The sequence below is a fragment of the Letharia columbiana genome (genome assembly GCF_014066305.1).
Source record: "Letharia columbiana isolate WasteWater2 chromosome Unknown Sc0000016_s0, whole genome shotgun sequence".
NCBI lineage: Eukaryota > Fungi > Ascomycota > Lecanoromycetes > Lecanorales > Parmeliaceae > Letharia > Letharia columbiana.
This window is the reverse complement of record NW_023501056.1, coordinates 256,146-281,692: the sequence shown is the minus strand read 5'-3', so window position 1 is coordinate 281,692 and position 25,547 is coordinate 256,146. Positions and strand designations below refer to the sequence as shown.

At 50.4% G+C, this 25,547-nt stretch overlaps 13 protein-coding genes across 13 annotated transcripts; 4 read left to right on the top strand and 9 right to left on the bottom strand.

The window, feature by feature from the left end:
- Positions 1-706: 706 nt before the first annotated feature.
- HO173_005666 (uncharacterized protein) lies at positions 707-2,333 on the bottom strand (the record flags this gene model as incomplete). The annotated part of the gene is made up of 3 exons (XM_037307581.1): positions 707-955; positions 1,023-1,784; positions 1,893-2,333. 3 exons carry the CDS (start codon positions 2,331-2,333, stop codon positions 707-709), a joined length of 1,452 nt encoding a protein of 483 aa, XP_037165390.1.
- A 991-nt stretch (positions 2,334-3,324) lies between these two features.
- Positions 3,325-5,534, top strand: HO173_005665 (uncharacterized protein; the record flags this gene model as incomplete). The annotated part of the gene is made up of 4 exons (XM_037307580.1): positions 3,325-3,524; positions 3,582-3,698; positions 3,762-5,047; positions 5,098-5,534. 4 exons carry the CDS (start codon positions 3,325-3,327, stop codon positions 5,532-5,534), a joined length of 2,040 nt encoding a protein of 679 aa, XP_037165389.1.
- Positions 5,535-5,976: 442 nt separating this feature from the next.
- HO173_005664 (uncharacterized protein) lies at positions 5,977-6,693 on the bottom strand (the record flags this gene model as incomplete). Its single annotated transcript, XM_037307579.1, has 1 exon — positions 5,977-6,693. The coding sequence occupies one exon, from the start codon at positions 6,691-6,693 to the stop codon at positions 5,977-5,979; it is 717 nt and encodes a 238-aa protein (XP_037165388.1).
- Positions 6,694-8,680: 1,987 nt separating this feature from the next.
- HO173_005663 (uncharacterized protein) lies at positions 8,681-9,049 on the bottom strand (the record flags this gene model as incomplete). Its single annotated transcript, XM_037307578.1, has 1 exon — positions 8,681-9,049. One exon carries the CDS (start codon positions 9,047-9,049, stop codon positions 8,681-8,683), a length of 369 nt encoding a protein of 122 aa, XP_037165387.1.
- Positions 9,050-9,623: 574 nt separating this feature from the next.
- Positions 9,624-10,169, bottom strand: HO173_005662 (uncharacterized protein; the record flags this gene model as incomplete). Its single annotated transcript, XM_037307577.1, has 1 exon — positions 9,624-10,169. One exon carries the CDS (start codon positions 10,167-10,169, stop codon positions 9,624-9,626), a length of 546 nt encoding a protein of 181 aa, XP_037165386.1.
- A 698-nt stretch (positions 10,170-10,867) lies between these two features.
- HO173_005661 (uncharacterized protein) lies at positions 10,868-12,010 on the top strand (the record flags this gene model as incomplete). Its single annotated transcript, XM_037307576.1, has 1 exon — positions 10,868-12,010. The coding sequence occupies one exon, from the start codon at positions 10,868-10,870 to the stop codon at positions 12,008-12,010; it is 1,143 nt and encodes a 380-aa protein (XP_037165385.1).
- A 258-nt stretch (positions 12,011-12,268) lies between these two features.
- On the bottom strand, positions 12,269-13,219 carry HO173_005660 (uncharacterized protein; the record flags this gene model as incomplete). Its single annotated transcript, XM_037307575.1, has 3 exons — positions 12,269-12,861; positions 12,915-13,069; positions 13,146-13,219. 3 exons carry the CDS (start codon positions 13,217-13,219, stop codon positions 12,269-12,271), a joined length of 822 nt encoding a protein of 273 aa, XP_037165384.1.
- Positions 13,220-13,494: 275 nt separating this feature from the next.
- HO173_005659 (uncharacterized protein) lies at positions 13,495-13,995 on the top strand (the record flags this gene model as incomplete). Its single annotated transcript, XM_037307574.1, has 1 exon — positions 13,495-13,995. The coding sequence occupies one exon, from the start codon at positions 13,495-13,497 to the stop codon at positions 13,993-13,995; it is 501 nt and encodes a 166-aa protein (XP_037165383.1).
- Positions 13,996-14,399: 404 nt separating this feature from the next.
- Positions 14,400-17,669, bottom strand: HO173_005658 (uncharacterized protein; the record flags this gene model as incomplete). Its single annotated transcript, XM_037307573.1, has 4 exons — positions 14,400-15,470; positions 15,525-15,672; positions 15,725-16,467; positions 16,524-17,669. The coding sequence occupies 4 exons, from the start codon at positions 17,667-17,669 to the stop codon at positions 14,400-14,402; spliced, it is 3,108 nt and encodes a 1,035-aa protein (XP_037165382.1).
- Positions 17,670-18,486: 817 nt separating this feature from the next.
- On the bottom strand, positions 18,487-20,106 carry HO173_005657 (uncharacterized protein; the record flags this gene model as incomplete). Its single annotated transcript, XM_037307572.1, has 3 exons — positions 18,487-19,149; positions 19,208-19,769; positions 19,838-20,106. 3 exons carry the CDS (start codon positions 20,104-20,106, stop codon positions 18,487-18,489), a joined length of 1,494 nt encoding a protein of 497 aa, XP_037165381.1.
- Positions 20,107-20,654: 548 nt separating this feature from the next.
- Positions 20,655-21,971, bottom strand: HO173_005656 (uncharacterized protein; the record flags this gene model as incomplete). Its single annotated transcript, XM_037307571.1, has 5 exons — positions 20,655-20,715; positions 20,775-20,874; positions 21,042-21,092; positions 21,149-21,263; positions 21,315-21,971. The coding sequence occupies 5 exons, from the start codon at positions 21,969-21,971 to the stop codon at positions 20,655-20,657; spliced, it is 984 nt and encodes a 327-aa protein (XP_037165380.1).
- An 8-nt stretch (positions 21,972-21,979) lies between these two features.
- Positions 21,980-22,543, bottom strand: HO173_005655 (uncharacterized protein; the record flags this gene model as incomplete). The annotated part of the gene is made up of 2 exons (XM_037307570.1): positions 21,980-22,119; positions 22,174-22,543. 2 exons carry the CDS (start codon positions 22,541-22,543, stop codon positions 21,980-21,982), a joined length of 510 nt encoding a protein of 169 aa, XP_037165379.1.
- Positions 22,544-23,415: 872 nt separating this feature from the next.
- On the top strand, positions 23,416-25,420 carry HO173_005654 (uncharacterized protein; the record flags this gene model as incomplete). Its single annotated transcript, XM_037307569.1, has 3 exons — positions 23,416-24,066; positions 24,114-24,407; positions 24,461-25,420. 3 exons carry the CDS (start codon positions 23,416-23,418, stop codon positions 25,418-25,420), a joined length of 1,905 nt encoding a protein of 634 aa, XP_037165378.1.
- Positions 25,421-25,547: the final 127 nt, after the last annotated feature.

Genomic DNA, 25,547 nt, shown 5'->3' with positions numbered 1-25,547 from the left:
TCGGGGTTGCGGTGGTTGGTGGATGGTGGGAGTGGTGAGGGACGTGGCTGGTTGCATCGGCGAGGGCGAGGAGAGTGGGTGGGGCCCGTTGATGGCGTCGTAGGCTGGGGGATGGGTGGACGGGGTGTGGGGATGGAGCGGGTTGCGGGGGGTGTTGGGGTTGGGGTTGGGGTTGGGGTTGGGGTGGGTGTTGCGGTTGAGGCTGGGGTGGTGGTGGATAGGGTGGTAAGAGGAGGTAGTGGTGGGTTGCTGTTGTTGGTTGTATGGAGGGTGGAGTATCAGGGTTGGGCCGGACGCGAGACGTGGCCATGAATAGCAAATTTTGTGAAAGAAGGAGAAGAGCCGCATATCTGGAATCAGATGCTGTGGTTGGGTTTGCACGTGACTTTTGGGTCGAGGAGAGTTGAAGAGTCGCTCGTGCGTGCACTCTGCTTGGGGTTAGTCATCTCATGTTACACCAGATGTGTATCCGACGCGTAGGATTGAAGTGGCAAAAATCGCTCAGGAACATGGAAATCGAGCTGAAAAGATAGATTCCTTTTGATACATCATCCCTCAGCTCTCTGACGGCCAAGCAACGTTTCGATGAACGCATGTGAAAGCATCGCTCTCTAGAACACAAAGATGGCAATTGATAGCTGCCTTGGGGTCAGGAAACGCCATGAAAAGATCTTGCTTCGCGAACCGTCTAATGAACAAGAACCATTTAGTGAACAAACTCCTTGACGTGAGTTTCCTTGCCAGTCAGTGCCAAGGGCACGATTCCGCTGACATGCATATCTGGCCCGTAAACATGCATATTCAATTTGAGCTCCTCACCGACGGCCTTGATATTCTTGAGGCCTTCTTGGAAATTGGGACCTGCGCGCCGGACCCAGATCTGAACTTTATGCTCGACGAGAGTTGGGGCGTACTCTCGGAGGGCTCGAATGACACCCTTGAACGTAGACGCGACCTAGCAGCATGTTTAGCACGTGATGAGTGTTCTCAAGCTTTGAGAATTTGGGGCGACGCTTTCTTACGTTTGTAAAGTTGGCAATACCGCCGCCAATAAACAAAATTTTACCCTCAGGGCTGATTGGAGCACGAAGCATGAGATCCAAAACAGTGCGAGCGTAGTAAAATGTCTGGGTTTCTGTTGGAGCACCAGAGTATTCTCCGTAGTTGGCAAGCTCGTCCGAATAGCCGGCGGAAGCAATGGCATCAGCGTAGACGACAGAGGCACCACCTCCAGCGACCAAAGTCCAAATGCGACCCTTCGAATTCAGCACCGTAAGCTTGAGCGAGGCACCAGTCTTAGCATCTAGCTCAGCAATGTACGATTCTTCTTTGCTCATTTCACGTCCGAAAGGTGCTGGAAATTCCATTGGTGGGCCCGCATCTATGCTGACTTTGTCCACCTTGATCACCGGTTGGCCCAGAGCTACTGGGCCTCGAGCAACAGCCCATTTGACACCACACTCAAATTCAGCGGTCTGATCGAGCTTGGCGGCCAGATCGAGGAAGTGGACTTCGGCGGATGTGCCTTCAGCGTTGGGAATGACGACGAGAGGGTTGATTTCAAGGTATGTGAATTGGCAGTCGACGTAGACGGCGTACAGTCTTGTGATAAAGTCGATGAGAACGTTGTGGACACCTTTGGGGACTTTCTTCAGCAACACGGATGCAATCTCATCGTTTGATGGGTATTCTGAGAGGTCGACGGGAATGAGAAGCTTTTCGGCTTTTGCATCGACATCGCCAACGTCGACACCACCTTCATGTGTGAATAGAATCCAGTCTCCCTATAACTTGTATCAGCCGCGGTCTTGGATGACTGAGCCAATCCCAAGGTCGTTCTTTATGCGAGCTCAAGGGTCCAATGTATGCGGAATCGCAAGGGCGCAACTTACGTCTCGCACCGAGTTGATGTTGATATAGTATTCGGTGCCCTCCGGATGGGGAACGAAAGGCTCGACGAGGAATTGCCTCAAATAACCCTTCACTGTTTCAACTTGCTGCTCCTTTCCTGCGCGAGCGGCGATCCATTCCTTTGCCTCGGACCATGTCTTGTTGAGGGCTAGAAGACCACTCTTGCCCCGACGCTTGATTAATTGATCTGGCTTGGCAACAAATTTTGCGTCTTTTAGCAGTAGCCATGGGTACGTGGTTTCAGCTTGGTCGAGGATTCCGCGGACATCGGCATCCTCTGGGAAGTAGAGAGATGCAAGTCTTGAGGGCGGGTTGTGGGTTGCGGCAGCAGGTAACGGGGAGGGCTTAATGACGGGAGCTCGAGTGAGATGGTAGTTGAGAATGGCTTTACCGTCTGCTTCGAGGATCGACTTGGCGGCCATTGCGAGAAGTAGTACTCGAAATGTAGGCTATGGAGTGTCAGCAGCTGTCTACCTCGTGGGATCGAAGGATCCGGAGGCATCATTCACATCTGGTGCCGCTATTCAAGCTTGGAGCTGGGCGATAGTTGAGGTACAGGTAGTATCTATCTATGCAGACGTGAGAACTTGGGAGGAGTAGAAAGTGCTCCAATTATGTTTTGCACTTGCAATCGAAAATTTGGCAAATATAAGGTAGCTTGTTGGTGAGGAAGCTCTTCTAGTGGAATGTCGGGCAAAGCGCAAAAAATTCGCCGTTGGGTAGCGGAATCTGCGGGCTAATTGTTCGATTAGCGAGTCTAAATTCGGTGACCGAAAAAGAAAAGGTTTGATATTGTGCATACAAGATGCAATTGATCTCAATGACTTGATACCGATGATGTTGATGTCCAAGTTTTGAAAGAATGAACAAACACCGCTGGCAAGTTGAATTTTCGGCCTCAAAATCCAAGCATTTGTGTAAGCCAGCTGCAAACGGGCTTACCTAATCCGGCTTAGTATCCCCAGATTGAAGCTCAACGACGGAAGGACAAGGGTTCGGTGGTGACTGGTGAGGACTTTGGGAGCTCAACTGGAAAATACTTTTCTCACTCCAACTCGACCAACTAATTATCTATCTTCTATCTTTTTTATCCCCAAAAAACATTGTTCCGAGAGGCCTCCAATACTTCTTTTTCTTCTTTTTTTACTTGAAAAAGGTATAACCCGAGTATCGGAGACTTACTGCCTGCAGCTGCAGTCTTACTCTTACCAATCCGCTCCACCACTCCACTGAAGTCGTGACACCGCCTTTCTTACTCCGGTCTCCGAAGGTCCAAATCCAGTAAGCTAGCATGCATTTTGCACACCACTATCTCCGCCATTAAATATGCCGCTTCTGAGCTGACACTTGTGGTGTTAGACCAATCTTTCTCTCTTTTTTCTTCACTTCATTCATCTGTCCTTTACCCTCATCATGCCCGCCCCAACTACTAACGGTACGCCAATGGCCAGCACCTCTGCACCTCAAACCAATGGCACAACCAACGGGACCGGCCCTGCGTCTGCTGGCGCATCCGCAAACGACAACATTCGGCGCTTCGCAGCTCCCAGTAGGTCGATGAGCCCAAGAGCAGAGCACATGCTCTTCAATGACAAGACACGATGCTTCGTCTAGTAAGCCTCCCAAGGCCAACATCTCCACATCAATACATCTGCTAACTTTTCATGCAGTGGTCTACAACCTCGCGCTGTACAGGGAATGCTGGACTTCGATTTTATTTGCAAGCGCAAGACACCTTCAGTTGCTGGTATCATCTACACATTCGGAGGTCAATTCGTCAGCAAGATGTGAGATCTCGTGCTCGGCGGACCCTTTGCAAGGATTTTGAAGACTAATGGTTGCAATTGCAGGTATTGGGGAACTAGCGAGACTCTGCTGCCTGTCTACCAAGATGTCGAGCAGGCAATGCTGAAGCACAGAGACGTGGACACTGTGGTTAACTTTGCATCTTCCCGAAGTGTATACAGCTCCACGATGGAATTGATGAACTACCCTCAAATCAAGTCAATCGCCATCATTGCCGAAGGTGTCCCTGAGCGACGTGCCCGTGAGATCCTCCACGTCGCCAGAAAGAAGGACATCACGATAATTGGTCCTGCCACCGTTGGAGGCATCAAACCTGGCTCGTACAAGATCGGAAACACAGGAGGGATGATGGATAACATTGTCGCGTCGAAACTCTACCGCAAGGGCTCTGTTGGATACGTCTCAAAGTCTGGAGGCATGTCCAACGAGCTGAACAACATCGTATGCAATACCACCAATGGTGTCTACGAAGGTGTCGCCATTGGAGGCGACCGCTACCCGGGAACTACCTTCATCGATCACATTCTTCGATACCAAGCTGACCCTGAGTGCAAGCTTATCCTCCTACTCGGAGAGGTGGGTGGTGTTGAAGAGTATCGCGTAATCGAGGCGGTTAAGAATGGCACCATCACAAAGCCTATCGTGGCATGGGCTATCGGTACCTGCGCGAGCATGTTCAAGACTGAAGTTCAATTCGGTCACGCTGGTTCGTCTGCCAATTCTCAGCTGGAGACTGCGGTGTCCAAGAACAAGGCTATGAAAGACGCTGGGTTCCACGTGCCAGATACATTCGAAGATATGCCCGACCTCCTCGAGTCCGTCTACCAGACTCTTGTCAAGAAAGGGACGATTAAGCCACAAGCAGAGCCAGTCCCACCAAAGATCCCCATCGACTACTCCTGGGCACAAGAGCTCGGTCTCATTCGTAAACCAGCTGCCTTCATTTCAACAATCTCCGATGACCGTGGCCAGGAGCTGTTGTATGCTGGGATGCCAATTTCTGACGTCTTCAAAGAGGAAATCGGTATTGGTGGTGTGATGTCCTTGCTTTGGTTCCGTCGTCGTCTTCCAGAATATGCTAGCCGATTCCTTGAGATGGTCCTCATGTTGACTGCCGACCACGGTCCAGCTGTATCAGGAGCTATGAACACCATCATTACCACAAGAGCAGGAAAGGATCTTATCAGCGCTTTGGTTTCTGGTCTTCTTACCATTGGCTCGAGATTTGGTGGTGCTTTAGATGGTGCAGCAGAAGAATTCACCAAGGCCTTCGACAAGGGTCTTAGTCCACGTGACTTCGTCGACACTATGAGGAAAGAGAACAAGCTAAGTATGCTCTCCGAGGTTATCTCTTTTCGAATCCATAGCTGATAAAAACAGTTCCCGGTATCGGCCACAAAGTCAAGTCCCGCAATAACCCCGATCTTCGTGTGGAGTTAGTCAAAGAGTTCGTCAAGAAGCGCTTCCCTAGCTGCAAGATGCTCGACTACGCCATCGCTGTCGAGACTGTCACTACCTCAAAGAAGGACAATCTCATTCTCAACGTCGATGGCTGCGTCGCAGTCTGCTTTGTTGACCTGATGCGAAACTGCGGCGCCTTCAGCCCCGAGGAAGCCGAAGACTACCTGAACATGGGTGTGCTCAACGGATTGTTCGTGCTTGGTAGGAGTATTGGTTTGATTGCGCATTACCTTGACCAGAAGCGTCTGCGCACCGGTCTGTATAGACATCCTTGGGATGATATTACTTACCTGCTACCAAACTTGGCACAAGGCGCTAACCCTGGGAACGAGGGAAGAGTTGAGGTCAGCTTATAGATCGTACAGATACGCAAAAGCGGATGGTTAGAGTGGCAGAAAATGCGCCATGCAAGTTCGACAGCTTGAGAGCTATCTGTGTCAATTTTCGTGTATGCCATAGACATGGATCATTTACCAGGCGTTCAATGTAATTTTTAGTGGATCGGCCTTGTCCATTATCATCCAAGGGGTTCCAAGCAGCTGCTAGTCATTCCACGTCAATGCATTATTGCTAAACGTGGACTCCAACTTTCCCCATTAATGAATTGATTTCAATCAAACGTGACTCGGCGTGTCCAGGCTTTCTAGCCAATGCCATAGCCCAATGCAACCGGCTGCATGTGGCAAAGTAGCCTCGATCCGCTCCTCGCAGTGCAAAAACCGTCTGAACTTCGATGACCGCAGTCCTCGATCCCCCTGTATACCACCGTCCTGCCGGCCTCACTCGTTCACGGCAAGCCTACTCGTCAACAGCCCTTCCATAAACGCCCGCTCCGCCTTTCCGTTCCCGCTCCTCTCCTCCTTCACCAGCACCCCCAACACCTCCACCGGCGGCCTGAGCCCCAGCGTCTCCGCCCGCTTCCACCGTTTCATCCGCGGGATCCCGATGCAGGGCTGTAGGCCCCCCGAAAAACGCGGTCAGCATCTTCCCCCATTCCGAAAGCAGTGCGGTCACGAGGTGGGATGGATGGATGCAACTTACGCCGTATTGACTCGAGAGGTCAAAGTGCCTCAGAATCTTCTCGTTGACGCTCACCCCCGCCTGGTGCACCCGCGGCGCGATCCTCTCCTCCTCCTTGCCCTTCCAGTACCTCCTCACCTGCGCGTCCGACACCCGACCCCCCTTCTCCTCGGCCTCGCTCTTCCAGACCCCTGCGTCCGCGGCGGCGGCGGCGCCGCCTTGGCCCCGGATCGCGAGGGCACGAGGGCTTTCCGGTTGCGCATCCGGCCGCGGCGGGTGGTCCTCCTCTTCCGGGCCGGGGGACGGTGTCGAGATGCCCGCGGCGGCTTTTGGGAGTCTTTCCGCGTCTGTGGGCGCGGGGGGGGAGGGTTTCTTCTTCTTGTTGCCGGCGGCGGGCTGGGAGGGTTTGGTGACTTTGTTCGGGTTGGGGCCGAAGGCGAGGGTTTGTTGGGCGCGCGCGGTGGAACCTGAGGGCTTGCGGCGTGTGGGAGGCATGTTGTGTGTGGTCTTTGCGCGGTAAAGATGGGTGTAGGTGGTGGTGGTGGTGTAGGTCCGGAGAGGTCTTCAGTAGTCTCAGCTTGGCCCCACCGGCCTTGAGGTGGGTCTGAGTAGGAAACCCTGCCAAGACTTAATTTTTGGTGTATCGCCCGATATGTAATATTCACACCCTGCGTACATATGATCCTTAACAAAAATGCGCATCTACGTGATATGGCCTTTTTGGAATTCTTGAAAAAAGTCGAATAAATAGTCAAATAGGCCCTCGTCAAATTAGGAGCTGTGGTGCAGTGGTTAAGAAGTAGGCTTCCAATTCCATTCCACTGAAAACCTCAGCTAACTCAGCCATAGCAGCGGCACCAGTACTCAAGAACGCTGTACGTCTCAACAGACGCGACACCATAAAGAAATCCCCCAAAGTACACATTCTCGGGGTAACCGCCATGGTACTCGCCGGACCGACGGCGCGGCGTGTTGGGGAAAATGCCGTGGCCTCGCCAGTCAGTTCATTACTTCGGTTAGACGCCGCAGTCTCCCCCATTTTTTGGACGGCCGGCGATGCGTGCAAACAAACAAGCAAGCAAGCATGCATGCATGGAAGCAATTGCGGCCGAACTTGCGGAGAGCAGAGCGGAGAGCGAAGCGGAGATAATTCATCCTTTTGGTGTGAAGTCAGATATTGGTGGCGGCGACATCGATGAATGAGAATATCTCGCACGACGTCGGAGTCTCTTATGGGTATATGGAACGTAGAAAAAGACGTCTTTGAATGCAGGAAGGTCTGCGTCGTCGTCATGGAGGTTATCTCCCTACTTTCATGCCCGGGAATCAAATATATGACTTTTTTCTTTGCTCCAGAACTGGTCCGCCAAATGTCTTAAAACTTCGTGTTCGTCAGGAGGAAGGACGTGTCTATAAGCTATAAAGAGGTCAGTATATGTAGTTCGAAAATACCTCGCTGTCGTCGTCGGAGAGAAAATCGCGTACCTAAGCGCCCCTCACAGTCTCCTCGTCCGCCTAAGTCCGTTTTGAACGCGTCAAGCGCGTCAAAACCATTCAAGGTATGTGTTTTATGCTCCCTCCAACTCCTGAGTGATGCACCTTCGAGTTGATAGATGTGTATGTAGGGGGGATAGCTCCAGTGCTCGATTTCCATCAGACAGTGACACGGTCAAACTTGTGATCCAATCATTACACCCGACTCGTTATATGATCTTTCAATGATGCTGAACACGATGCGCCATCGTCTGAAATTTAATCATCGGAGGGTGACCGGCTGGAGGTGGGTACTGTAACCGTCAGCGGAGAACGCGTGTCCGGATGAGCTTATGCGACAACAACGAGCTATCCGATCATAATAAAAAGTTTATGTACTTGTTCAGCGACCTCGAAAGGCCTATTGCCCCCTCAATTGATGTTAAAAGACTATGTGGTGATGACTGGAAAAATGGAGGAAGTCGCGATTTCCCGATAACGGGGTGATTATTGCGGTGGGCCCATACAAATTAACGGTCCATGTAGCGATTCGGGGGTTTCGTACTCAGACTCTAAGGGAGGGGTATGCCGTAATGAGCTTGCGATATGATTGGCCCCCGAAGCGAGGCACGAGTGTAGGGCTGGCCATAGGTACCCCGGCTAGCCGTGAGTCTGAATTACTGAGACTAGGTCTTCAACAAAGGGATCGATATGACGTTCGCTAGCGCCAGATGGACGGTTGCTGAAGCGACGCGCCAACTCCTCCGTATTTGAAACCCCCGCCGGTTCATGTACGCGTGATGCGGCTAAGAGTCACGCGAGCCTGAGTGATTCGGAATACTTTACAGTCGTGATAAAAGAGCAAGGTTATAGACAGACGGTACAAGATTTCGTCATTGAAGAGGAGACTCAAAAACCCCAACTCAGGTTCAAAGGTACTGGTTCTTGGCTGATATGGGCGCCAACTCCCATGCAAAGAGCTATCATCACTTCATCTACTCTACTTAAATCATATCTTTTGAACATGAACAGAGATCCTTCGGATTCGCATTATGATCTCCCATGCTGTAGCCATTGAAACGTAAACACTTGGGTCGCTTTCATCGAACTCTAGGTTAATGGTGAAAGGTCGTGGCCGACTGGCGTTCAGACCGATGAGCAAATCGTGAACCGCAAGCATGTCTTGCAATTCGATGTGACGAAGCAAATTGTCACTAACCGACGGACCGGGTATCAACTTTTCGGAGGAAGACTCTGTTCTGTCATTGATGTTCTTCCACTGAAGGTGGGGTGAGGAGCACCCATGTCTTTCATTGAAAGACTGCCTGCATGCACTGAGCTCGGGGGGAAGGACAAAAGCGTCTTCGGGTTGCAACATCTTCTCTATGATCTCCACATGATGTGCCTCCACAATGGCTTCCGCGAAATGTGCACACCAGGGTCGAACGACAGATGGTGGGACGGCCTTGTATGCCTGCGGGGTCACCAGGGTTCTGATGTCAATATGGCATTCTACAAAGCGAAAAAGGACTCAAAAGATATTCTCCGAAGAAAAGTAAGTGAACCTCTACTGTCAGACCATATTCTGCAGCCCATAATGTAACAAGATTAGATTAGCGACTGCGAGGAAACAAACCTACGTCCACATGTGCAAAGGCCATGAAGCATGCAGCGCCACCGATCGTATCGTTGCAGCTGTTCTCCGGCCAGCCATTTGCTTGTAAATCAGCCATTTTTCGCGATGAAAGGACTTCAAGCGTCATCATCTCGGGTCGACAGTATCGATCCATGAACCTTCCGAAGACAGCGTTGGCCCAAACACCGTGCTCCTGCCGCAAAGCACGGCCATGCCGTCTAGCGGTCTCGAAACCGACCGGCTCATTGGAAAAGACGCTGTAGTGAAGCAAGCATCCCAAGACAGGATGTACAGACGATGAGACACCACCAACTCCTCAGGCTAATGTGATTTCTCCTGTCGTCGGTGAGTATCGGGAAACTTGCATGCCCATAGCGATGCATGTCAGCATAACCGTGATGGTATCCACTCGAGTTGGTGCTACGGTAAGGTCATCGGATACCCGATCTCCGCTTTCTTCCTTGACACAAACATCTTCCGGACGGAGACAAGTAAACACGACCAGGTCCTGCACAAACGAGATCCAGCAGCCTTGGGAAGACTTTCGAAGTTTTCGGATCTTATTTACTTCATGCCAGATTTCCAGAGTTGGTGTATCGACTTGCACAGTCGGTCTAACGCCAAGCGCCGAATAGATAGATGTAGGCAGAGCAAAGACGATGGCTTGATATTTGACAGTGAAACGAAATTCACGCCAGTGCCATTGCCGGATACCGCCTTTGCTCAGGCCGCCTGTGACGATACGATCGCATTTCCGAATCACGTATGCCGTTGCCATGACTTGTTGTGTAAGCTGGGCAGCTGCCACGACGAGAGCAACGATTGCGACGACACGGGCGGCCAGAGCAGCCGTGTCCTGCATGGCTGATATTTGGTGGCGGCGCAGGACAACCCATCTTGAGAGACAAAATGGAAGTTCGAAGGCCGTAGAAGACTCTCCGTACCGTAGCTTCCGCCATTGTCCTGTGCCAAGCACGCTAGGAGCTCTGGTCAGCCCAAACCAACTTAAGGTATGCGCTATAGACTAGCGGCGGGAGATATCTTGCGTGAGACTCGGCACAAATCAGGGGGTCACGTGAGCGTGATTAGCGGCGGGTGTCAATTCCCCAATCACCCCATCAAAAGTCCGCCCATAAAATCACGCAGCATCATTAAGAGGATTAGCGGATGGAGCAATTTGCATCATAGACCCATCACACAGCGCACGAGGTCGAGCCTTTCAATCTGGCTCAGAATGAGCATTTAATAGAGTTGTTAAGGGAAACCTTTCATCTGGTCTGGATTAGCGATGGAAGTGTTTTTATGATGGTGACGGGAATCGGAACAGTCGCTCAGCTACTTGTACCGAAACACCACCATTTGCCTTGGTATTATGTAGATCCATCTCTGCAATGAAGTCCATGAGGATTCCGAACAGTCATGATTTGGAAAAGGATAACGTGATGAATAAAGGACCTTCAAGACGTGAAAGAACCTCATAAAAAACCTACCACTCAGTGTGTTCTGTCAAGCAACATACTCCTCCATCTGTCGCGACTTGATTGCTTCACAGCAACCATAATGCCCGTATATGTATCGGAAACTCTCTCGAAAGCTACAGAAGCGTCACCGAATCGGCCTTTGAGTTTTGATCCTCCACTGCTAAATTCAGCAAACCCATGGGCAACCACGAAAGAAGATCTCGAAGCCTTGTACAACTGCCCACATACTGGCGCAATAACCACCCGCACTGCTCTTGCGAATGGATTCGAGCATGACGATGCTACTCATCAGTACTGCTTCTTCGAGCCCAAAAGTCATGCAATAAGAGGTCACAGTAGCGAAGCTCATCCTCCTCCTCCCCCTCCTCCTCAAGGCACCACCCCTGCCGATTCAATCTCGAGTCTCAATACTCTTGGCTACAGCCCTTTCTCCGTCCATGAATATCTGAAGATCATAAAGGACCTACTGCTAAGCCTTCAGCTAGAGGGTCGTCCGACTAAACCAATCATCATCTCCGTAGCCGGATCGGCCGAGGAAGTTCTTGATCATTACCGTAGCATGTCGCATCTACAACTCAATCTAAACCAAACTCATGACATCTCCGCAAGACTATTGATGGAGATCAATCTCTCCTGCCCGAACATTGCTGGGAAACCACCGCCCGCGTACTCCAGGGATGAACTACTAAAGTACCTGATACCTTTGGTTGACGCGGACCCTGGTGGTTGGGGAACCATAAAGGTGGGCGTCAAGACACCACCGTACACTTACCAAACACAATTCGACGAACTCATCTCCGCGCTCCTTGCATCGAGCAAAGGTCGCTGCCCGATCTCATTCATCACAGCAACCAATACCCTTGGTTCCTCCCTCGTCCTCTCTGGTTCTCTGACACCTGCACTCAATTCCTCAACCAGCACGGGCATAGGAGGCCTTGCAGGCTCTGCGCTTCATCCTCTTGCTTTGGGCAATGTAGCAACGATACGTCGCATGCTAGACGCGCATGAGCTGCTCCAACACATTGAAATCATTGGCGTGGGAGGTGTCAGTGATGCATATGGCTATAAAAGAATGAGAATTGTAGGTGCCGCAGCTGTAGGCGTAGGAACAGCGTTGGGAGTGGAAGGGGTGGCGGTGTTTGAGAGGATCAGGGGGAAAGTGGAGGGGAAAGTTGATGGCGAAATCCGTCCTCAGAACATTCATGAAGGCCTATTACCTTAGGTACCTGCAGGACGAAGATATTATGGCATGACCTTCTGGTAACGACGGAAGAATATCAGAGGCACGACCGTCAGAGGGGGTTATGAGTCAGTTTTCAAGGCTCCCAGTTGCAGGTTGAGGGTAAATCTCCTGTTTGAGAAGGTTCTTCTGTGGTTTCTCCCATCTGCTTCTTCGATTCAAGGTCGCATCGTACTCTTCTTCGATTGCTGCAATAGACAATGCCGTGCAGCAATCCATCCGCTGTCTGTTAAGTTGCCATCAACGCTGGGTCTCGTCACAGCTTGCCCTCACCGAATTCTCTTCATTGTTTCCTCCACGCATTGCTGTATGCGTAACAGCCAAATCCGCACCCGCTCCAACTCTAGCTTGAATGGTCCGGGTTGGCTTATCCAGCTGGTTCCAACGACCCTTCTTGAACATATCGCTCTTTGAAAACCAGTCCTGGATCCTCACAGAGACCGTCTCATGAGGCAACTCAGCAACGACTACCCCAACAACTCTCCCAGTCGTGACCACGTTCTCCCGAACTATGTGGCCACCATCCCCGATCGGCTGCTTGAGGACAACCTCATAGGCCTTGCTCCCCGCAACACTGCTTGGTCTTTCGCCCAAGACGGGAAAGAAAATCTCAGCCCAAGTGAGGCCAACCCAATATTTTATTCCGGTTAACGGGTCCGTCTTCTGAATGAATGTGGAGAGGTTCCCGATGCGCATTGGTGTGGGAGGGTCATCGATCTTCAGGGAACCTGAGATATGGCCAAGACCCACAGGGAGTTCATATGCGCACATTGATTGTCCTCTGGCTGGAAGATTGAAGTATGGAGCTGCCGCGGAGGCATGGGCCTTGGCCTCTGAAGATGGAAGTGAGTCTGAGATGACAGCCGCAGCAACTGGGGCTGTTTACCTTGCTCTTGTTCGAACGTTGCCGTTCCCTGCAGAAAGCGTTCGATTTTCGCCCTCTTCAGCGCTTCTGCGGCGTCTGGTAAGACCAGCTGCTGCGGAAGCAATTTTGCTGCTCCCGTGAACGTGTTAGCGGGTTTACTCTCCATGTTGGGATTGCTGGAAGGGGTTAGTATATGAGGACAAGTTGGAAGGACAGTGTCAGGGAACTGACACACAGGGTCGACCAGCTTACTCTTCCGGGAAATGTTCTGTGTTGGGTGTTGTGTTGTTTGGAGGATCAGTCAAGTTGACCGTCTCTGTGGACATGATGAGCTTTAATAGTGTTCAAGCTGAGTTTGCCTGAATGTGAGTGTTCGAAAATGAGGTCCCGGATATGGGAAGTGAATGCTCATCGGACCAATTGGATTTGGTCACGATCTTCCGGTCGACGACCTGGTGACACGACGGAAATTGCACCTCAGTGTCCCACCCGTCATTGGTCCTAACACCAAAAGTATTGCCTCACCTGTGTTGAAAATTCTCAACACATCGATCCTTGGCGTCGACACAACTCTTTCATGACACCGTCACTCACGTCAAAAATGGACCGCGCCTTCCCAATTCACAACGGAATGCCTCCACCAAAAGACCTCTTTCCCTTCCATTCATTCCAACCCACCATACCACAACCACAGCAAGCCACAATGCCTCCGCCAATCCACCCAACGATGCCGCCGCCCTCGAAACAAACCCCCTACGAGCGCGCCCAAGCCAAACTCGCCCTCCGCACCGAACGCCAGCAGCAAGCACAAGCCAAGTACGAGATCGCCCTGCTCCAAGCAGAACGCCACTCGGTCGTCGCCGCCCTCAAGAGGACCGCCGCCCACCAGAAACGGCTCGTCGACGCCCTCGAGCACATTGAGGCAGAGAACGAGGGATGGCAGACTCCGAATGCGAATCTGGAGCAGATGTACCGATTGAGGGATCAGATAGAGCAGGTGGAGAAGCAGGCGAATGAGTGTCATCGGCGGTGGGATGAGCTGGGGGAGGAGATTGAGGAGAAGCATGTTGAGATTGCCTTTGGTGGGATTGGTGGTGATTAAGGGAGGGGCGAGGGGTGAAGGGCGAATGATGAGGTGTTGACGAGTTGTGCTTCGGGGAATTTAAAGGGGGAACACCCATGCATTTGTTCGGTGAATAGATTGGACGATGATCGAATGAACGAGCTGTGCGTTGGAAAAGTCAGCCTTCAGCATGTACATGTTTGAAATGCCAAATCGAGAACAAATGCAAAGAGCGCGCGTGCAGCCTTGGATCCTTGCAAAACCTTGGACGGTAGTAATAAAGTGGTCATGCTCTAATAGAACCAGTGCTTTCTAGGGTATAACGCAAGGTCCAAACCGTCCTAAAGCATGAGCACCGTAGCAATGCAAGCCATCAGTCATTCTAATCATAACACATTACCACCCATTGCCATCGGATCCCCATCAAGAACCATACCCATCCATTACTTCGTCCCAAAGGCTTTCTTCGCCGCCTTCAATGAGTTGATCGTTTCCGACTTCCCAGGCTTCCTCCCAATCTCCACCACAAGAAACCTGACAAAGTCCCGCATAGTCCAGTAGCTACTATGCGCACTAAGCATGTTGAGGTATTGGATCTCCAGAGCGCCCCCACTAGAACGCAAAGTGTAATCTATCTGCCCGTTATCGTTCAAGAGGAACATCCGCTTCTCCGCGATCTCTTCCTGCGTGAAATTATGTATTTCCAACTCCACAGTCGAAGGCATATTCGCGACAGTGGGACGCCTCGGCATTGTGTCCAAGCCGGTCATGTTCCTTGTGGGTACAGTCGATTTGCTGCGGAAGACTGAGCCCAGGTACTGACCCCAGGTTTCCGTAGCACTGGGAACGGAAGCAGGTTTTAGCGCCGCTGCGTAATCAACATCGACACATGCGTTGAGCCGATAGGCGACTGGATCGAGGTAGTGCATGACGTTGTAGAGGTTATCCACTGCGAGACAACCATAAGTACTGGCTTCACCAGCAACATTGCCGTTGCTGTCTTCGCCTTCTGTACCTGGCTTGTCTCGACCTTTGCGAGGTATTAGAGGTGCCTTATTAAGGAGTAAGAAAAATCCAGCTGGGCTGCCACAGAAGAAAAGACCCTTGGTGTCAAACTCGAAGATGTCGGTACGAGCCTTACTGGCCTTAAGATCGAGCTGTCTGGGCAATCTGGTCGGCTGTTTGCTCAGAATATCGAGACACATCACACTGCCCAAAGAATGGGCAATGAGATGGACTCTCCCATTCTCGTGAAAATCTGGGTTGTTGCTACACCATAATCGATAAACACGGTTGGCCTCATGGATGACAGCCTCAATCATCTTGGGCTTGTGGTGCGAGAGATAGTACGGAATGTCGAGCATGACATCGCTGATCAAGTTTCGGACCGCCGGTAGAGAATCTGCAGTGATATCCTTCAGAGCAAACTGATTTTTAGGAGAGTCGGCCTCCTTCTGATTGGGATTAGGTTCCGGACCTCCTTCGTCCAGGTTCATCTTGGAACGCCAGTTAATCTTCATAATCGTTAACACGGGAGCAACGCAATTTTAGTTGTCTGCAAGACCTACAGGCAAAACCATGATACTTCCCAAGTCTTGACGCAACCAGGGTTTGACCGGATCAGCTTCGAGTTCCAGATTCATCTGCCTGCGAAAGCGATTGATGTTGTGTGTGAAATGAAAGCTTTCAACGCGCTCGGAAAGCTTTTGTCCAATCCTAGTACAATGTCTGTCAGAGGAGGGCTCTGATGGAGACGGTTGACACCTACCCATGAATGACCAGTACCAAATCAGTGGGCTTCGGCCTTTCGTCTGCAGACGCGCAAGCAATACATGACGTCGGTTCCACGGGAGATATTGTGCCAGCTTTCTTGATTTCTTGGGCCACTTTCTGAGCTTGGACGATAGCTGCAGCTTTCTTGGTTGGTGGATGCAGCTTTTCCCAGGCCTTCATATCAAACCCGCGAACTAGAGGTATCCCTACAGCTTTGCCCTTGCGAATATTTCCCAGTGGTTTTCGTCCACGGGAAACGGAAGGGATTTGGCTTGCCCTCAAAATTTGGGCGTCTTTGCCATTGGCGTAGATGATACTAGCGTCCGCTAGTTCCGTGTGAGAGGAAGTGAAGCCGTCAAGAACGCCAATAGCCTTGTTCTCAGACATCTCAGCAATTACTATGGCTTGCTGCACCTTCTGCTCTTCAGGCCCGAGTTCCGTTGTTGCGGGTTCGATTAGCAAGCGACTGCTTTTGCCCGTAGTTGGTCGAACCTGATCGGCCAGTGGAGCATCTGGCCATAATTTGTGGATGATTTTGAGTTCGGCCTCAGGACCAAACTCCATACAGCTGTCCAACTCTTCAACGTATGCCCGGGTCCACGGTCTTATATACTCATAGCCTCCCTCGATCCGATTCGCAAGGTCAGACTCGATAGGCATCATTGTGTCCTTGAAAAACCAGGTCCCGCGAATAACAGACGAGACGTCGTGAACTGGATCCCAATATATGGGCCCCATCTATATTAATCAAGTGAGCACTTGGCGGGATCCCAAACTATGGATTGGGTACTCACCTTTAAGCTTGGCATATGAACCACGTGCAATCGGAGCATCCCCACAGCCACGTGAGCTTCTTCAGGAACTTGGATCATAGGTTGCTTGGGGCGCAGCGAATGCTTTCGACGACCGGTGTCTAGCCTCGAGCCTTCTTCATCATCACTTGAGTGACTAGAACTGACTTTTTGGAACGTGGGTCTCAGGGGAGATGACGTTTTCGGATGGTAATTTTCTGGAGACCGAGCACCATCAGCTTGACCCAGTTCTGGCGTTGACGGGGGCGGTTCTGGCGCTGACAGATGCGATTCCGGCGAGCGTGAACGTCTACGTGACCGTGATCCGCGAATGCGAGAAGGGATTCTTAGGAAAGGCGTGCCACTTGTATCTCGTCCCGAAAGGCTCGAGCTAAGGTTTACATTGCCAGCGTCCTTTATTCCCGGGGACAGGGCCTCGGAAGGTACTGCATCGTCTGTTCCTTTGGGCTTCTCGAACTTGTCCCTTCGGCGAAAAGGACTCCAGCTTCTTTTCTTTTTTACGATACCGCTCTCAAATTCGTCGTTGCCAATCTCCTCTGAGCTCACCGGCATGGTCTCATCGAACGGGATATGCTCTGGATCATCGCACAGCGTCAGATCTGGGCTTGCCGGTCGATGTTCCTTTCCGAGGCCAGCCGGGTGTGTGGCATTGCCAATCGCTCTATGAATCATGTCATTCCTGTTATCGGGCATGGCCTCCAGAGCCTCGAAGCCCTGGCTGTTTGTCTTTCCCGGTTCAAGTACCTGCTTCTCGTGCGCATCTCTTATTATTTGTGCTATGTGCTCCTGGTTCTTGGGAGATACATTTGTGGTATTGAACCTCGACCCAGGTGCATCCTTCTTGGAGCGTACAGGCTGCTGGAGTCTTAGCCAGGCGTCTTCCAACGCGATATTGTCGTGGACTGAGAAAGGTCTGGGCGGAACTTTTGAGGACTTGTTGGCTGGATTACTGGAGGGAGGAGGCACGGGCGAAAGAGGGTCGTCGATGGGTAAAGATGAGCAGTAAAAATACTGGGCGCTGATTTTGGGAGGGTCGGTCGATGCTACAGAAGCCCGTCGAGTGAATTCGTTGGAAGCTTGGTGGAGCATGCATGACGGGCTGTATGTGTGGCCTATTGACGCAGCCATCGTAGCTATAGGGTACTAGCTGTAGCTATCATGAGTTGGAGGGAACGGTACGAAGGCTTAGCCAAATATTAAGAGTATTGTTGCCTGTCCTGCAGGTGGATCAACAGAGTTGAATAATGGAACCCGGCCAAGGGAAGAGAGAGTATTAAAAGAGTGGTTAGAAGCTGCCGCTGGTAATATATGCAGTCTATGCAACAAAAAGGAAAGTCGTACACTTCATTATGCCAGTCTGTACTCTAGACTGGAGAAAGGAAAGCAAGGAAAGCGTGGGATGCTGGTCGACAGACCCTTAAACAAGGTGGGGCATGCGCGGGGTGACTCTGCAGCGAGCAATTCCGGCAGCAACGACCATGAATTATCCACATGAAGAAGACTAATATCTCAGTTGCAGTTCATGAACATATACCCCTCACAGCGTCTCTGAATGCCTTCTGATCCTAATTTCGTTTGTATAATCTCAAATTCGGTCTATGTACAACACTCCGAAGCTTCTTGCGGCAACAACTCCGCAGGAAAATTGTGCTTGCACTTTCATTCAAGTTCGAAGATGCAAGGGCAGAATGGACATCTCAAAGATGCCAAAGGGTGCCCAACGGTAAATTGGAAAGATCAACCGCAATTCATGCAAAAAAGGGTGTACCGAATGAGTGAAACGAAGGTAAATAGATCCGAGTCGAAAAGTCGCTCCTGCCGCCTTCGTGCCCCTGACCATCGCGACATTGAAGTAGCATGCTGAGAAAGTACGTTGATCCCCGTGGCGAAGATGAAGGACTCCAGGATCCAAATTGCCAATCAAGAAGTCAAGAAGTTGACCCCCTCAGGCAAATGGGTTATACAACTCCTTCTCCTCTGCCCCTTCCGTAGGTGCTTCCCACTTCCTCTCAACTCCAAACTTGATAGCCTCATACTCATCCCTCTTCTTCTGCTCCTCCCTCATGACCTTCAACGCCTTCATTTGAATCTCCTGGAACGCCATAAACGTCACCAAAGGCGCCCCAAGCATCTCCAAGATCTTGTAGCAATCATGCGTATGCTTCCTAATGACGCTATCCGGCGTGCAAAATGTGCGCACACTCATATCACGAGATAGTGCTTTCCAGGATTGCATCATTGCGTTCATCTGAAAGGAGTTGTCGGCGTTTGGCCCATAGAAGCGAAAGCTTTTGAGGTTGTAGAGGACCAAATCACGCTGTGTGGCTTGGTCGAACATGAACTCGATGACTTGAGGGCGGTTCTTGCTGGCCCACCACTCAGTGACCTTTTTGAGACTCTCAACGGTCATGCGGCCTTCTTTCTGCTGGACATTGAGGTACTGGTTGGCTGTGGCGCAGATCATGAGCTCCATTTCGGAGTACAGCTTTGCTTGCATAGGAGGACTGAGAGAGACGTAGAATTTGGTTTTGGAAGGAGACTTGGATGGCGATTCGTGCTGGTAGAGGGTCGTTGGTATGAACTTCGACACCTTCGACACATCTTCGGTCTGTCCTCGTAAGCCAAATGGATTTGCTGGGTGGCAGGTTTTTTCTTGTAAGACTTACCAGATTCTCAACACGTTGCTTAATCTTACCACCCCAATGCTTGATACCAGTCTTGCGATACTTCTCATTTGGTAGCTCGTTCATGCTCGTGCTTCTGCCAAGCCATCCTTTCTCGCCAAACATCTGCTTGAAAGGTGAACGGGAACGCTTAGTCGGACTTGGAGGGGAGTTGGATGCCTGATCTTCTTTGATGTCTTCCAAAGCCTTGACGGGAGATGGCGTGCGAGTAATAGTGCGACCGCGAGAGAAGGAGGATGAGGCATCGGTATCCTCGCTCGATCTGGTGTAGTAATCGCCAGCAGCACTCTCAAAAGTCTTGCCGACTCGAAGGTTATGATCTTTGATTCCACGAGAGCGAAAGTCGATGTTTCCTTCGGATTGCGAGTGCGCCATGCCAGGCGATTTGTGGCCCTTGTGGTGGCCATATTTGGGTGGAGGCTGTGGAGACTTCCCAGTCCCCGTGCCAACTTTCCATGCTTGAGAATCGTAGAAGTCTTCCATCTGAGTGTAGCGCTCGTCGTAGAATGGATTGAGCTTGGCGAAGCTGCTGTACGAGGTGTGCCTGTAATGCTTCAGTGACCTTCTCATGCCGCAGGAAGCCGGTTGGACCGGCGTCTAGGGACCACTCACGTGTCTGACATTGCTTTCTTCAAGGGTGTTTGATTAGAATCGGGAGGACTGAATTTGACTGGGTCGAGGTTGTTGATACTATCAAAAAACTCCGATGTTTGTCTTGCTGGTGTTGCTGGGATCAAGACATAGGGAGTAAGGTTGAGGAGAAGTTGTTTGCAATATTCATGAGAAGATAAATCGCTAGAGCTGGTAGATTGAGTATCAATAGCTTCAGCGGACTTGTGTGATTGTTTGGGGGTCAATTGAATAGGTTGGTCCGCATCCATTGTTCAAGTGAATAGAAAAACATCTCAAGTGAAGACTAGTGTGATGTTTGGTGGTAAGTGAATGTAGTCAGGTGCTATGTTGTCCCGACGAAGTTGAGGGAGTAGCTCCAAACAAGAATGAATGCGTGATATTTCAAAAGCTTGCTCTCACGAAAATGGTGAAGTCCAGGGTACCAAGTCAGTAGAAAGTGTGTTGTTTGAAAGTTCTGCTCTCTATGAAATGGTCACTTCCTTTACTCGAAGTCAACATGTATTTGTAGCATTTCATGGTCTGTAGCCCGTAACAACGACGAGTCAAAGGTTCGGAGTGAAAATCAAATAGGGCACTTCAAAGGCCGGCTCCCGCCGAGAAATGTTGAATTCAAGGTTCGGAGTAAACATGAGATGTTGCATCCACATTTCAATACTACTAGTGAAGTCGTTAAAAGGATTACCAACCAGATCCGGCATACGGAGAAATGAAGAACTTGTGTTTGTAGCCTAAGGTATGATCCTCCCCTTCGACAAGTCATCCTCCTCCCCCCATAAGGATTCGTAAAACACGTTGTCTAATGGACCTTTGACCTCGGTCGTAACGTTACAAACAAACCTTCTTGCTTCACAAACCACCTAGATGCTACATCAGCCCTTGGTGATCTAGTGGCCAAGGGGCAAGACAACGTGCATACCAACAAAGCTCTTTCAATTCAGCTTTGGGGTCGGTGAGCTCGACTTCAAGGTGGAGAAAAAGGGTCGGGATCAGCTTCGACGTCTCCATCCAGCTGATATCTGTATCGCAATCAGTCAATACTCTCTACAAACCTTTACTGCCGAACACTAGGAACTTTGAGGACAGTGAAAAGGGCAACATGGGAAGGCTCGAAAAGCTGCAAGAACCTGACAATGCAGGGCGATATAGATTTCGAGGAGGGATAAAAAGAAGTCGTTGCACGTACTCCGACCAAGACAGCCGCGTGCCCCTTGACCAAACGCAAAGAAAACCCTCTCTAGAGAACATTCTTGTTAGCCAAGGTTGGAAGTACAAAGCACAGGAATGCCACACCCATGTCAGCTCTGTCACCTGTCTTCAGCCATCGCTTTGGTCGAAAAGCCTCGACATCATCTCCAAAGATCTCAGTGTTTCGACACACGACCCATGGGTTGGCCTCAATGACTGTCTAAGTCGAAGTCAGCAGAGGCTCTCCGGGTCAGCTGGCTAGGACACTTACGCCCTCTGGGATGAAGTGACCATCAATCTCAACTCCGCCCCGTGGAGTGACTCGCGGAAGGCTCATCCCAACTGCAGGATGCAGGCGGAGACCCTCATACAGACAAGCTTGTAGGTAGGGCATGTGGTTAGTCTGCTCGAGAGTGATAGGCTTCGTCAACTTCACCTCTTTCGTCTGCGTGTCAATGTCTTCTACCAGCTCCCTCTTGCATTCCGGGTTCTTGAGTAGATGGAAGATGACTGATCTTGTTGAAATAGCAGTGGTGTCTGAGCCGGCAGAGATGTTGGTGGTTGCCATTGAGAGGACATTGGCGTCGTTCATCTCGTTCGGTCGCTGTTTCTGTACTTCCAACAACTTGGCTAGGATGTCTTGGTGATCGCTACCATGTGTTTTCCGATCCTCAATCGCTTGTGATGCAAAGTCCCTTAGTCGGCCATGACGGGCTGTGACACTAAAGTGATTGCCAATGATGGGGGACAGGAAGTCATGTGTCCAGTAAAGCGCGGGAATCTGTCTCAACCATGCGCCGCTGCGCAACACATTTTTAACCTGGGCAAAGAAACCATTATCACTGCCCGTGTCCATGAAACCAAATCGTTTCGAGAAGGTCACTTCTCCAATAACATCAAAGGCGAAGAGTTGAACAAAAAGACCCATGTCGATTTTTAGCCTAGGCGGTCCTGCATTTTCCTGCTAAAGTGTACAACAGCGTCATCGACATACTGTTCCAAGTCTTTGAGAGCTTCCATCGAGTATATCTGACTGACCAGTCGACGCTGGGAACTATGGATACATTCATTACGTTCTGAAACGTTCAACTTCCATATCCAAGCTTTCTGGAAGTGCGACTACGACGAACCTGCAGACAAGTCGAATTTTCTGTGGCCCTGAAAGAGCCCGTACCGAATGGACTTTGAGAACTTGGTACCAGCCGTGTATATCTTCTTGATGGCAGACAAGTCAGCCACACTGACCTCATTGGGACCAGTTCTAACATGATTCTCGTATCTTTTACGCAATTCAAGCATTCTCTTATGCATGTTACCTTGCCATGAATGCTGGATCATCCATAGTCTTGAAAAGCGAGCGTCAAAAGGGCCGGAAATCTGACCCAATAGACCGCCAAAAGCACGGAAGTACAGGAAAGATAAGATACCGAGAAAAACAAGCGCAAATATTGGGATGAAAGGCATGGAGTTGCCGTTGGATAGCCACATTAGAAAATCCATGTCTTCAATGTGCTTTTCAGTTTTCCTTGCTTGGTTGAACGGCAGGCCTTTTCGAAGCCAAAGCGATGAGATCGAAAAGCCTTCGTTAAGCAGGTTGTCTGCGACTTACCACACGTCACCTTGCATCCTACTTTCATGTGCAAGTATGTACCAAGTCTATTTCAACAATGATAGACGAGCGAGGAGAAGTTCGGACTTGGCTCCTTGGCCCGGGGCGCAACTGCACGGAGGGCCCGCGAAAATCGCAATATGTATTTTTTCTCAGTTGTTTATGACTCGACAACGAAAGCCTTGATCACAAAATCTTCATTTCATTAATTACTCTACTCGACTGGTTAAAGATATTTGACCAAAGTATGAGCGCACCTTGGACCGTCGAAGAATGATTACAATCCGCTGCAATTGATTTGCCGCACCTCGAGTTTGGATTCCCGGGGGCTTACCTGCCTCGCTGGTACAGTTGTGGGGAAGGCCTAAAGTAATTGCTTGGCTCTCAGGCGCCTAAATCACTACCGAAAGACATCCCGAAACCTCACTGATTACTTGTACCACCATCCCAATTCTTGCCCCACTTACATACTGGCCCAATGACCGAACAAACCTGCCTTGCTCCCTATACGATGACAGCTCCTACATCCCCTCAAGTCAAATCCAGAAGGTTGCTGTCAACACCAGATCCGCCTTGACAAATGCGTCTCAGGCATTGCTTCGATTCACTTATCAATTACATTCACTTTGAGTAACCTGTGCTCGCCGTCAGCCTACTCAACAACTGCCTACAAGGATCCAGCAACGGTTTTTGAGCGCTTATCTCTACAGTCTAGCTTCTCTTGATATCTCTGATACCCGCATGAAGATCGGGGATTTGAAGGATGGCCGCTTCATCAGAAAAGTATGATATCGTGATAGTGGGCGCCGGGCCTGTAGGCTTGCTGCTCTCAGTCTGTCTGGCGCGCTGGGGCTACAAGATTAAGAACATTGATAACAGGGAAGTGCCAACCCTGACGGGCCGAGCTGATGGCATTCAACCACGGTCTCTGCACCTGTTACGGAATATGGATCTCAAGCGACCGATAATGGCTCATCAGCCAGCTAAGGTCTACGAGGTTGCTTTTTGGGATCCTCAATCAGGCGGTAAGGGTATCCACAGGACAGGAAATTGGGCTGCTTGTCCGAAATTCATCGATGCAAGATATCCCTTCACCACCCTTTTACATCAGGGTCTAATAGAGAGGGTCTTTATTGATGATCTACACAAGAACGGGGCAGATGTGCAAAGGCCTTGGACTATCACGGGCTTCAACAACGACGGTCAGGACAAGACCTATCCAATTGAAGTCAACCTCAAGCATATGCGGACGGATGAGAAGGAAATTGTGCGAGCGAAATACTTGTTCAGTGGCGAAGGAGCTAGGAGCTTCATAAGGGATCAGCTGGGTGTCAAAATACGTCATAAAGATCCGATCAGTCATGTCTGGGGAGTCATGGATGGAGTTGTTAGGACGGATTTTCCTGATGTCAAGGTAACAGCTCCGGCTTGACTCTAAGATAGCCTTGCTGACTTGGCTAGATGAAATGCACGATACATAGCGATCACGGCTCGATCATGATTATTCCCAGGGAAAACAACATGGTTAGACTTTACATACAAATTGCGTCTTCGACTGACAAAGACTTTGACCCTCGCAAACAAGCTACTCCGGAGGATGTTCAAGCATCGGCAAAGAAGATACTACAGCCTTATTACATTGAATGGGACATGGTAGAGTGGTACTCGGTCTACCCTATTGGCCAGGGCATAGCGGAGAACTACACTATAGATCATCGAGTGTTCTTAGGCGGAGACTGCTGCCACACGCATAGCGTTAGTCGACCTGGTCCCTGTTCTGAAGCAGGATCTGACTGATTTAAATGCAGCCAAAAGCTGGCCAAGGAATGAATACCGCTTTCCACGACGCTCTCAATCTTGCATGGAAGATCCATCACGTTGAGGCAGGCTTTGCGAATCGATCCATACTACAATCGTATGAGGCAGAGCGCAAGCACATTGCTGAGGAACTTCTCGACTTCGACGCCAAGTACGCCGCACTGTTTTCTCAGCGGGTCCCCTCCGCTGGTGAGGTGGGTGCAGCGTCAGAAGACAACATAGATGGGGCGGCCAATGAGTTTGTGAAGGTCTTCAAGTCGAGCCAAGAATTTACATCTGGTTATGGGATATTCTACGGTCCGAACGAGTTCAACTGGTCATCAGACCATTCCGCACAGTCACACCTTTTCAACCCAAAAGGCAATACTGTTCGCGTAGGCCGTATCATGCCCCCGGCCAATGTAACCAGGGTTGTGGACGCCAATGAGGTTCAGTTGGAGCAAGAAATTCCGCTCAACGGCTCATTCAGGATTTTCCTCTTCGCTGGCTCACCGTCAAAGACACAGCGTGCCGTTGCTGACTTTGCTACGAATCTGCAAAAGAAGAAAAGCTTCTACTCGACCTTCGCACGAGAGGATATTGCAAGTGTCTCCTATCACGAGCGACACAATCCTCATTCTTACTTCTTTTCAATCTGCACAACGTTCGCATCTCCCCGAGATAGAATAGACATCTCGAAGATGTTGCCGCCAATCCTCGCACGGTATAGTGATCATGTCTATGCCGACGATGTCTGGGATCCAAAGGTGCCTGATGCGAAAGCTGCAGCCCACGCAAAGTTGGGATTGGATGCAGACAAGGGCGGTGTTGTCGTTGTTAGGCCTGATGGACATGTTGGCTGCGTGGTCACTCTGGTGGCGGGAAGTGGGACAGTGGATGCCTTGAATGATTATTTTGGAGCATTTGTATCCAAGCCCATCGGAAATGGGAAGCCGCAGGCGCAGCTATGAGAGTCTTTGCTCAAGACCTTTGCATTCTAGCGGCGAGCTCTTTCCTATAGTCTTCCAATCCATAGATTCATAATATATTCAGTAACGGTTAAGCTAAAGACAGAGAGGATACTTAGTCAATGTTAGT